We start from the raw sequence: 12,832 nt of genomic DNA, 5'->3' as shown, positions 1-12,832 counted from the left end.
TCACTGTGCATTGGAGGCGCTAATATGACGTGAATGCTCTGGTTTGGAAAAGGAGATTGTTTAACAATCCTTTGTCCATGTGCTTTTTTTATGGCTCCAGGATGGATGATGGCACCACTGTGTATTGACTTTGTTCATTGATTTGACTGTTGCCTTTTAAGAGTACCATTCACTTGCAGTGGCAGCCTTCCTTCAGGGATAACAATGGAGCAGTGGAAATCAGCTGATCTGTGTTTTACATGCTTTAGAGAAGGTCTGTCCAGTTGGACAAACAGATCCATCACTATAGTAGATGGCAGTATTTAGTTATACTAACTTCTAATCTCTACATTTAATAGTGAGTTGAATTAATAAGTAAAAGCTTAAATTCAGGGGTTTTTTTCCCGATTTTATTTAAATTTTTTTTTTTTTTTTTACAGGAAGGCGACGAGGATGACATTGAAAATAAAGGTTAGTTGGTATAGTCAGCTTTTCTTTTTTTTTTTTTTTTCTTTCTTTCTTTCTTTTTTTTTCTTTTTAGTATAAAATTTAAAATAGGATTTCAGACTCTGGGACAATTACATATTTTAAGACAAGAAACATCAAATACCTGTATACATTTTGGTCTCTGAAGAGCATGTCATTTTTTGGGTTTTTTTCTAAAAGGTAAGTTTGGACATCTGTTTCTGACTGCAGAAAACAATTGAGTTTATTTTCAACTTTGGATCCCTGCATGAGGAGGACTACTTTTACTTCTGAGCTATCTAAGAGTATGTGGATTGTATAAACAGTTTGGTTTATGGGATTTTCTTCAAGATCTAGAACTTCACATAGGAGCATACATTCACCCACATTGTCCTCAGTGTAAAGGAGTTCTCTTGGAGTGTTATACTTACCTTGTGGAACATTGGCTGTCAGGAAGCTCAGGAAGTACTTCAGTCTTGACGACTAAGAATGGTGTGTTCAGCATCTGGCATGGACACTTGATAAGTAACCTGCATGGAATAGTTGGACTGACATTGCCGTCGATATCAAGATCTGCATGTGACTCAGGTGTGACAGTGATTACTGAAGAAATATTGTCATTGGACTTAAGCCATTGGAAGACCTCATATTACCCATCTACCAAAGGATGAAATGGATGAAGAGACTGACCTGTTTTGAGACATGATGATATTTCAAGGTCATCTGTTGGGAATGCATCTGACTTTTATGGAAATTTCCTGTGGATATGGATCCCTGTTTTATTAAAGCACAGCCACAAGCCAGGAATCATGGAGACCTATCTATTATGCTGTCTTGTCATGAAGAATGTCCTCTTGTTTGTCTAAAGTTTTTAAGCAATGTTTACTGTTAATCAGATTTGTTTTCTCTAGGTCCTGCGCTACCGTTTGAATTTGTATAAACTTCTTATTTTGCCATGTTTATTCCTGTTAAATCCTCTTAGATATAACAGGTTCTGGTGATGGTACACAAGAAGTATCTAAACCTGTTCATTCAGAAGAGAAAGGATCAGAACTGGCTGTGAAAAAAGACAAGGAAGCTAGCACTTCTCTGAAAGAAGCAGAGGACGATAATGTGTCTGTCACACTCCAGGCTGAAGATGCCATCACGATCGATTGTGATGGAGATGACCTCCTAGAAACAGGTAAAAATATGAAACTTGCAGATTCGGAGGCATGCAAGCCAAAGGATGAGGAGGCGAGTGACCCGAAGGATGGCCTGGAGGCACAAAAGGATCATATGTCGGAGAACCAAAAAGATGACAAAGTGGAGAGTGTTAAAGGAGATGGTGCTAAGAAGGAATCCAGAGAAGGTTCGAAGAAAGCTGAATCTGGAGATAAAGAGAAGGATTCACAGAAGAAAGGTTCATCTTCAGGGGCCTCTGGTCAAGCAAAGAGGTTTGTTTTTCTATGTCAGTTCATTAAGATACTGATTTCCAGCGTTCACTAAGAGCACTCTACATTAAGGGGTAGCATCAAGAATATATTTAGCACCTTGCCTTGTGTATAATGCTTTTTGAGCCTCATAAGTTCCTTTTTATTTTATTTTTTTTTTTTAATCTACGATCTTCCCAGTTCTACTGCCAAGTTATTTTTATTTTTCCAAATTGACAAGTTTCTAAAAACTCCTTGTGATGATGGTAAGGAACACCTGCCCGTTTGAACACAAAATGAAGCAAAGTCCCTTTCTTGAATTCTGGAGAAGATTTGACATATTTCCACACTGAATATATTTGTCAGAAAATCTAGATCTTCAGGCTACCTGGGGAGAATGAGATCAAGAAGCTTTGAGGGAAACCTTTTGATCCTCTAAAATTCAATTGAACCATTGCAAGGTGTTTTTATTTGTTTTATTGTTTTGCATAGGAAATATCTATCTCATTTTCATTTTATTTTCTTAATCATTTGCCTCTTGTAGCTCATCAAAGGATGCAAAAGATAGTAAACCTACATCTAAAGATGATAAAGGTAAGCATTTTACATTCCTAGCTTTTAATTTGTATTAAATTTTATATATAATAAACTAATTTGATTTTAAATGGCCACTGTCATTAGGAAAATCTTCTGACATGTCCTAGCAGTGAGATGGAGCATGCAGTAGCGCAGTCTTCTCCCAGCTCATTTTCCTGATCAGCATTACTTTATTTACGTAAAATTACTCCTTATTCCAGAAAAAAAGCCTGTTATGGCTACTTGGTTTCTCATTTCACTGTAAACTAGTGTCCAGAAACAAAGACAAAACAAAGAGTGGGGGTGGGACTTAACTAGTGCAATGTAAAGGAGAGTGCCTGGGCACTGTGCATGCAAGCTTAACCAGACTGTTTTCTCCAAAGGATCCACATTGTACCACACACACATGCCAGCCATAGTAGTGTTCTAGAAACAATCAATCTCCCAGCACAGTGCCAGACTTTTATTTCAGTGCACCTACACCAGCACTGTCATGTCATAGTAGTGATAGTAGTTTGTGTCCTGTAACTGGCCAGAAAAGTAAGGGAAAGGAAATCCAGGTGTAAGTACTGCAGGCTAATAGCCTTGCTCTTGCCCTAGTCCCCTGAAATGGAGTGGAAGATAAATCACTTTGTCACCACTCTAAAGTGTTAATGTAACAAAAGTATGCAGGTTTAAGAAAAATAATTTAAGTATATTTAGATTTCACTGTCGGGTGTACTAATATCACAAAGCAATGTATAACTTCACTGTAGTTTAGGTCCCAGAATATTTTGTATCTGCTAACTTACATGTGGTAGGTAAGCAAGAGGTAGCTCACAAAAAATTTTGTAAGAGTATTAACTTTTCTTTCACACACACATATACATACACACGATGAGTATTTAACTCAGGGCGAGTTCACCACTGGTGTGACGGTGCTTTCAAGGGCCACTAAGCACTCCGCAGGCATTCTGGGTTGGGGAATATGCAAATCAGCTCATTACATCACCTTCTCAGGCTATGTTCCCTGGTATCAGTTTTGCTCCAGTTACAGAATATAAAAAGCTAATCGGTATTAATGCCAAACCAGAAGAGAGAGAGTTCTGGTTTGGCATTAATCCCGATTTAGCTTTTTATATTCCGTAACTGGAGCTAAGCTGATACCAGGGAACATCGCCTGAGAAGGTGATGTAATGAGCTGATTTGCATATTCCGATATATGTATATATGTGTGTATATATATATATATATATATATATGCGTTTTTATACAATTGAAACTATTCTAATAGCTCTGTGGCCTTGGACCTAGAAACCCTTTAGTGTTCAGCTGTAGCCAGTCACACATTTCCCTTGCATCAGCCCCAACAGGAGAATGTTTTGCTTACTATCCATTAGGATTGACCGTATAATATATGGGTTGGTGTGGTCTGCCATAGTAGACAAAAATTACTCAAAACTGGTAGTCTGGCTACCTCTGGAACCAAATATGGCACAGATGAAAGAAGTAAAATCTTATGAAACACAACCTGTGATCCCCTAACCATAAAGCACAACTTTTATTAATATATTAATACATGCTAAAAGCTATTGCCACCCATGATAAATAAGCTGCAATGGTAGGGCCACACACAGCACATATGCAGCGAAAAATAGGCTGCGTATGCACTAGGAACAGACACACAGGGCTTTGCCTCCCACAGCCTTGTATGTGCATTGAGGTTCGGAGGGGCACTGAGAGCACGGATGTGCGACCTGCCTCCAAACCTTATTGCACACACAGGGCCATGTGACGAGGGGGGGGGGGAGAGAGAGAGAGAATGTGATGTGATGGGGGGGGGAGAGAATGTGACAAGGGGGAGATGTGAAATAGGCGGTGGGCATAAAAAGGGTAGGTAGATGTGAAATGGAGGCGATTGGACATGAAATGGGGGGGGATTTCAGTTTTTTTTTTTTTTTATTATATAACATCGCATATCGAAATCTCAATATTTAGGCCCAAAATCGCAATTGCACATTTTCCCCATATCGTGCAGCCCTAATGTACACTGATCATTAAGTATATACAGTGCAGATTTTTTTGTGAAGTGTGGATCTTCTGGTAACTAATGTTTATGCAGTGTAAATAGTTAACAAGGCACCCATAGTAGCTCATTAGGGTCATCCCCAGTAGATTGGGTGTATGATACAGTAAATATGTATATTTGTAGAACACACGGTAATATGTATAACACTACCCCCAGACACAAAAGGTATACCCATATCAATAGCTCTGAAGTCCTAGAGACTGTATAAATGAATGTGATCTCCTAGAAATAGATTTAACAATACCACTATGGAGGAAGAGTGGTCCAGTCACCCACAGCATCCAATCGGATTGCTTTATATTTTTCAGAGCCCTTTTTAAAAATGAAAGAGGCTATTGCACCACTTTTTCCTCTACATTGTCTTGATAAATCTCCTCCCTAGAGTCTAAATCCAGAAGGAGTTTATTGCTATCGCAGTCCTTCTAAAACACATATGTAATAAGTCCCTATATTGACCCAAATATTTATATACGTTCCTGTGTAGTTGAACAAAAGGCAAAATATATACCTATATAGTTAAAAGTACAGTGTAAGGTCAGAGAACCACAGATTAGCAGGTGCAAGATGTCTGTTAGACATTATATAAGGAACACTTACAGGTGTATTACCCACACTAAACCCAACAAACTAGGTATAGTGCGTGTGAACAGAGAGGGGTCACTTACATAAATCTGTGCAGTGGATTAAAAGCACTGCATCCCTGAAGTTGCATTGCTACAGCAATGCACTGGAGGCAGGCAGACGGTTTGCCAAGCTCCCCTGCCTCTGTAGACAGTACTCTTCCCGTCTATCTGAATATTGTAATTCCTTCACCCTCAAATCCCAAGGATTTGAGAGCCTACACGGCAGTGGCGCCTGCGCTCTGCTACAAGAGCAGAGCTCTCATATCACTAGGGCTTGAGTCAAGGAAAAGAATATTCATCAGATGGGCGGACATAGCGCTTAACAAACAGTCTCCCCGTCTCCATTGCTCACAGCAGCGCTGTAGCAATGCAGCTACTGGGAGGTAGAACTTTTAATCCACTGGATTTATGTAAGTGACTACTCGTGTAATGCTGTTTACCCAAACTAGAACCCATTGTCTTGGGTTTAGTGTGGGTGAGCAGTCTGTCAGTTTCCCTTTAGTGTATAGAGCAGTTGGGCTGATGCTATCAATAATAATCATGATACCCCCAAGATCAAACGGTAGAAAAGCATGTTCTCCCTTTAGTAGGCTGTAAGAAGGAAGAGATGATGTCCTGCTGGAGGGTTTTCACCTTTCAGTAATGGAAAATTTACAATGCAGCTGGTTAACTTTTCTACAGATGGACCATTGTTTGACATCTCATGCTTGATTGTGTTGGGGGAAAAAGGTGTCGACTTTTGACAAAAATTTTACTAAATTAGCTTTTTCGACAATAGAGATGCTCTAGAGCATTGCCAGCTTAAAGGGTACCTCTCATCAAAAAAACTTTTGATATTCTAGATTAATGTATGCAGAATAACTTCACAATTGCATGTTATTAAAAAATATGCTTCTTTCTATTTAATTTTCCACTTTGAAGAAATTACCACTAGGGGTCTCCCTACCAGTCCTTGCAGCAAGCATTTCAGACTCATGCTGGAGTCCTAAACACTACGATCTTCCAGTCTGCTTTGTTCACAAAGGAGAACACTCAGAGCTGCCAGTCTGCTTTGTTCACAGCCTGTCTGGCCGTGAACAAAGCAGGCTGGCAGCTCTGAGTGTTTAGGACTCCAGCATGAGTCAGAAATGCTTGCTGACAGGACTGATCGGGAAAAATACAATAGAAAGAAGCATATTTTTCATTAACATGCTATTGGAAAGTTATTCAACATGCATTAATCTAAAATACATCAAAAGTTTATTTGATGAAAGGTACCCTTTAAAAGGTGTTCCCATGTCCAAATTTTATCCTTTATCCCCGGGACCCCCACCAGTAACGAGCATGCTATTCATTCATGGGTACAATTTTTTCCTTAAATGTTCAGAAGTCCCATAGAGAATGTACAGAGCACTGGCCATGCATTCTCATTGTGCTACGTTTATTCAAGAGTACAATGTTCCACTCAAGATTGATGGGGGTCCCAAAGATTGGGCCCCCTATGGGTCAGCTTGTCACCCCCTATCACTAAAGGGAATGTGAAATGAGCTTTTTTGTGGGTTTTTTTTTTTCTTTTTCTTTCTCCCCTAATTTTCTATGTTCTATCTTTTTTATATTTATTGTAATCTTGAAACCTTGACTTTTCCAGTCTAACCACTAGGCCTAAAACTAGACAGAGATCTCCTGTTCTGTATACCTCTTTTTCTAGTAATACTTTACTTTTAAACACAGACAGTGAAAAGTAACACCAGTAGAAAGAATACTAGATCCACCACCATTCACAGCAGAGTAGTTTCTCGAAATTTGTACTAGATCATAATGCACAAAAATGAAATTAAAATCACAATCAGAAAATAAATAGGTAAATAAAACATGCTTTAGTATCTGGCTTTTATTAGGACAAAAAAGTACATTCCCTTTTAAGGTTATAGGGGCAGCTTTGACTTGTGGTGATTAACTGGTTGTATTTATGTAATGGTAATAACACTGTAAGAAATAACATTTTTAGTCTTTTATGTCGGATAGAATAAGCATAGCCATAGAGAGAATTTGCAGCCTATTTAAGCCAGCGCTGTTGGCTGGGGAAAAAAGCTTTATTATAAATATCACAATTTCATGTAATACACTGTACACATTCATGGTTAGCATATTATAAACATGTTTTCTTACTCTTTGTTTTGTCGTGCTGAAATGGATTATTTTGTTATAGGAAGTATTAGTGGCACCAGTGGAAGCTCATTGAGAAATCTCTGGGTCAGTGGACTTTCATCAAATACAAAGGCTGCAGATTTAAAGAACCTGTTTGGGAAATATGGAAAGGTATGTGAAAATTCTGTTGCTTAAATTAACCAGATTATCTAGATCTGTAGTTTATTAACCCCTTAAAGAAATGTAATTCAGTCATTACTACTACTGATCAGTGCTATGCATAGGCATAGCACTGATAACTTATCTGTGATCTACTTTTTTGGTCTGTTTGAAGGCAGTCCAGACATGAAGACACCATAATGACGGCAGGAGGCAGATAAGATCTCTGTCCACCATCTTAGCTGATCTGCTCCGATCCCCGCTTTCGTACTGCGGGTGAACAGATCAGCCCCCAGAATCACTGCATTGCCTCAGATGCTGTGATTGATCATGGCATCTGAGGGGTTAATGGCAGACATCAGCACAATCACGGTCTGCTATAACCAGCGGTTCCCTGTCCGGCGGTCTGATGCAAGTACAGCTCTTGTACTCCATAATATGTACATTCTGCTGCGCTAATCAAATTATAACATACCGAAAAGATATAATGGAAATACTTTCAGACTTCTTAAAGAATATACTCTGCAAGCCCAGTGTTTGCACTGCCATTTAACAAAATCCTCTAACACCAGAATACCCCTTTAAATGCAATCCACATGTTTGTTTTTCAAGCACCCACTCCTTTTAATGAAAATATTTTTGCCATATCCCCTCAAATTGAAAATGCCAGTTGTGTCAACTGGAATTTATCCTGTACGTTCTACATCAAAAAATGGAGAGAAAAAATATTATAGTAGGAGATAGCTGGTAAATTACATTCTTTATATTTTTTTTATTGCCACAGGTTCTAAGTGCAAAGGTAGTTACCAATGCCAGGAGTCCAGGGGCAAAATGCTATGGGATTGTCACAATGTCATCTAGTGCTGATATTTCAAGATGCATTTCTCACCTACATCGCACAGAATTGCACGGCCAGCAAATATCTGTGGAAAAGGTATGTCTTTCTTGTAGGTTGAGTTGCCCCACTTTCCCATTAGGCTTGCATTAACCAATTTTCTTCCTCTCCAGTGGAAGAGTGATCCTTCAAAAAGAGATACAAAAAAAGAAGGTGATGAAAAAACTGGATCGGGTAGAACTTCGGGTGAGAGAAAATCATCTGGAGGAGACAAAAGTAGCAAGTAAGAACCATGCTTGTGCTTTTGATAAGAAATATTCTAGCTTCCCTAATATGTTGTTATAAAATTACTACCTTGTTCCTCCTTAGACCCTCAAGTTCTGCTAAAAAAGATGACAGAAAATCTGACAAGTCAGAAAAGAAAGATGGCAAAGATGCTAAAAAAGAAAATAGTGATAATGGAGCAGGTTCTACCCATGATCATGCAGACAAAAATGAAGAAAGGAAACGACCAGGTAACGAAAAAACAAAAACTATAATGCAATTTATATACGTTTGATTTGGAGCTGTATAAGCCCTATATAATATAAATCTTAAGTGCAATATTTTGTAAAAAAAAAATTTGTAGGTAAAAGCCCAGGACAGATGGTGGTAATAGATCAGACAAGAGGGGATCAGAGTTACATGCGACCACAAACAAGAAGAGGAAGATTTGATAAGGTAAGAGTATCAGCAGCTTTTATTTAAGCATTTCATGTCCTGCCTTATAGGAATTCTCCGGCATCTTGTGTGTTTAAACTAAAGCCCTCTATCTGTGCCCCACTAACCTTCGAAAACAATCATAAATATGCCATACTAAACTAAATTAATCTGTTTGATTTGTTTGGCATCCTGTTACTCTGTTCCTCTTTTGTGAGTATTGAGTGCAGTAAGTGGTACTTCAGCACAGCTTGCTTGTGAAAAAATGCCTATCCCACAAACAAGTAGCTTCTCCTCCAGGCTTATACAATATGCCTTGTATAGCAATAAAGTACCAACAAATGGAGGATGCAATGAGTATTTTGGGGAATTGGATTGGAGCAGCAATGTGCATCACTTCATGTCTGTAGGACTGTAATTGATAGCAGGGCACTGTACTTAGTTGCCTTTGGCAGTCCACCTCCTCAAATAGCATACTTGGGACCCTCTGCTCTTGTGATGTCTAAAAAGTTGGTGGAGCCAAACTGATCTTCTATCCTAGTAACATAGTTCATAAGGTTGAAAAAAAGACCAGAGTCCATCAAGTTCAACCTGTAACCCTAATAAGTCCCTATTGAGTTGATCCAGAGGAAGGCAAAAAACCCTCATACTAGAGGTAAAAATTCCTTCCAGACTCCAAATATGGCATCAAAATAGATCCCTGGATCATCGTTCTGTCCCTATAAATCTAGAATCCATAACCTGTCATTTTATTCTACAAAAATGCATCCAGACCCCCTCTTTTTACATTTTTTTTTTTTTTTTTTAACTATGACCATCTCCTTAGGCAAAGAATTCCAGTCTCACTGCTCTTACAGTAAAGAACCCCTGTCTGTGCTAGTGTAGAAACCTTCTTTCCTCTAAACGTAGAAGATGCCCCCTTCTGCAAATCTTGTTTTTTTTTTTATACTGAAAAAATATGAAATGTATCATTAAAGGGATACTCTGCCCCTAAACATATTATTATTCCTTATTCAAAGTATAGGGGGTAAGATGTCTGATCGCTGGGGTACAGCTGCTGGGACCCCCTGCCCTCTCTTGGTTGGGCACCATTGCATTTATGAACACGGAACTTTCAAGAACTTTTCTGAGTTATGGAATAATACAGCAGAGGGTTTTGTTTTGTACAGAAATAACCATATAAAACAGACATGACTCTACCTATACCTATCTTTCAAAGGTACATTTTGAAATCCTTCTGATACACAAAGATGAAGAATTTTATTGTTTTAATTTTGTATTTTAGATGAGACCAAGGGAAAGATTTATCCCAAACAAAATGAAATTCAGGGATAAAAAGGACATTTTGACATTTCAAAAGATGAAAGCACAAAGACTCAGAGAAAATGTTGAACGTTTGGAGAGGTTACAGCGATACCACAGAGCAGTGGAACTGCGCAGGTAATATAAGCACAAAATCCCTTCATTTAAAACTTGTAACCCTGGTAACTGACTGGAAATTTACATAGTAGCTATGTACAGCTGCTTCTGGTGCTGTGTATCTCTAAAAGTCATACCTGATGAGAGGGAAGTATCAAGTACAACCTCTATTAAAGCTATTTAAAAATTCACAGCAGAGCACGCCATGCAGGCCCGACTACATCATCCCCTGTATGGGTAACAGGCTCTTCCTGGTGCTACGTATCTCTTAATTGCTTAACTGGTTGCTGTACCCAATGTGCGCTCTCTGAGTTTCAGTATGGCATCTGGTATTGCTGTTTAGAGAGAGACTGCACCAGGAGCAGCTGGGGACAGTACAGGTCAGTGTTTAGGTTTTTGTTTTTTTTCGGGGGGGGGGGGGGGGGGGGGGGGAGAGCTGTTTAGCTGCAGCTTTCTCAAAGGAGGGTTGTAAATAGGTTTATTAAATATAAGTTTTAAAATCGCTGAATGTTTTGACTGTATGGGTATTTTCACACATTAGCCCAGATTTATCAATATGCCTATAGCAACCAATATCAGCTCGGCTTTAAAAAAAAAATATTTTTTTTTTAAACCACAGCTGTGATTCATGGCTATGGACAGAATCAAACAGTTTGTTTTAGGCACATTACATCTGGACCACTGTATAATTGTACTGTATTTGTTATGGGATTTTGGTGATGATTTTGCAACAATATAAGTTGGTAAAGTTTAACAAGCACTCTACGAAACAGTATGGATATATGGGCAGGTTCATCTGCATTATTTATAGGCGAGTGTTAAAACACAACAGCTTTTGGGTTTTTTATTTTCAAGCTGCTAATGCCGTTTTTGAGCCAAAGCCGGAAGTAGATTTAAAAAGAATAGAATTCACTTTTGGCTTTGGCTTTCAGTGGCAGCTTGTTAAAAAAAAAACTGTGTGGGAACTTGGAGTTCTTGTGAACCTGGTCTTACTGCATTTAATTCAGAACTTCTTTGCCTTAGTTATCAGGAGGTGCAGGGGACATACATGACATACATTGTTCCAGTTAATGACAGACATCTTGTGTCCTTGAATTAAAATGTTTCTGCATAGTTAAGAAACCCATGATGACCATAAACGTTACTTTATCTAGTCCCCATTTTAATAGTTGTGAATGTAAAATACCTAATTAAATTAATCACTTTTCCCTTGATTGCGGTTAGTGAAAGTAACTTTCTTTTACATATGCTTTAGACGGAGGGAGATGGCTGAGAGGGAGCGTCGTGAGAGAGAGCGGGTCCGAATAATGAGAGAACGGGAAGAACTTGACCGCTTACAGAGAGAGAGAGAGAGATTAGAGATAGAAAGGCAAAAGCTGGAACGTGAAAGAATGGAGCGTGAACGCCTGGAGAGGGAGCGTATGCGTATTGAACAGGTGAGCTAATAATTTGTATTCAGATTCTTTTTAGAGATGTCTCCAAAAGCATTCAGTTTGTAGCACCCTCTAATTTGTCACTGGGAGGCTATTGGTCAGTTAACAAGTCAGACGTTAACGTAGTGGAACTTCCAACAATGAGGTTTGATTCTGCCAAAGCAATAAACATGTTAATTCTTTTGGCTGAGTTTGCCTGGAAAATCCCATTAGTCAATGGGACTTTGAATTTCAAGGGTTATTTTCAGCAACATATTCAGTGCAAACTTTAATGCTAATTTCCGGCAGCATAGATCCACTGAATAAATTCAGCAAGAAGATTCCTTGTGGAATTTCCTCAGTTTGAACATATCCTAATTGTATCAGTTTATTAAAAGAAAAAACAATCATTGCTACATGAAGTACTTTGCCCAACTCACTTAATCATTTCACAGGAACGGCGCAAAGAGGCTGAGCGCATTGCACGAGAGAGAGAAGAACTAAGACGTCAGCAAGAACAGCTTCGCTTTGAACAAGAGAAAAGAAATTCTTTGAAGCGTCCAAGGGATGTTGACCACAGGTAATCAACAAGTTTTAACCCCTTTAGGACGCTAGGATTTTTATTGTTGAACTTGTGATGTTCTCTCTCCGCCTTTTTAATAGCTAGAACTCTTTAAATTTTCCACTTACAGACCCATATAAGCGCTTGTTTTTGTGCCACCAGTTGTACTTTTTAATTATTATTATATATACTCGAGTATAAGCCAAGTTTTTCAGCACGATTTTTCGTTCTGAAAACGCCCCCTCTGCTTATACTCGAGTGAACTCTCCGCTTGTCAATCCCTTCAGTGGTCTTCAACCTGCGGACCTCCAGATGTTGCAAAACTACAACTCCCAGCATGCCCGGACAGCCATCGGCTGTCCGGACATGCTGGGAGTTGTAGTTTAGAAACATCTGGAGGTCCGCAGGTTGAAGACCACTGTGGCCTTCGTCATCATCCAGACCCCCCTTTAGTTTTCTACTCCTCTCCCCTCTGTGGGAAGGAAGGGTGAGCTGG

The 12,832-nt window shown here is 39.0% G+C and overlaps 1 protein-coding gene across 6 annotated transcripts in view; it reads left to right on the top strand.

Moving 5' to 3' along the window:
* Positions 1-12,832, top strand: part of SLTM (SAFB like transcription modulator) — a 59,902-nt gene that overhangs the window by 43,741 nt on the left and 3,329 nt on the right. For all 6 annotated transcript variants that reach the window (XM_056572431.1, XM_056572434.1, XM_056572429.1 and 3 more), the window contains 11 exons: positions 420-450; positions 1,427-1,880; positions 2,401-2,450; positions 7,312-7,421; positions 8,194-8,343; positions 8,418-8,527; positions 8,614-8,759; positions 8,873-8,964; positions 10,229-10,383; positions 11,618-11,798; positions 12,230-12,354. In XM_056572431.1, coding sequence (XP_056428406.1) covers positions 420-450; positions 1,427-1,880; positions 2,401-2,450; positions 7,312-7,421; positions 8,194-8,343; positions 8,418-8,527; positions 8,614-8,759; positions 8,873-8,964; positions 10,229-10,383; positions 11,618-11,798; positions 12,230-12,354 — 1,604 coding nt within the window. The remainder of the gene's footprint in view (positions 1-419; positions 451-1,426; positions 1,881-2,400; positions 2,451-7,311; positions 7,422-8,193; positions 8,344-8,417; positions 8,528-8,613; positions 8,760-8,872; positions 8,965-10,228; positions 10,384-11,617; positions 11,799-12,229; positions 12,355-12,832) is intronic.

This window comes from Hyla sarda, chromosome 4 (assembly GCF_029499605.1).
Source record: "Hyla sarda isolate aHylSar1 chromosome 4, aHylSar1.hap1, whole genome shotgun sequence".
Taxonomy (NCBI): Eukaryota; Metazoa; Chordata; class Amphibia; order Anura; family Hylidae; genus Hyla; species Hyla sarda.
The sequence above is the reverse complement of the archived record's forward strand: the minus strand, read 5'-3'. Positions and strand labels throughout refer to the sequence as shown.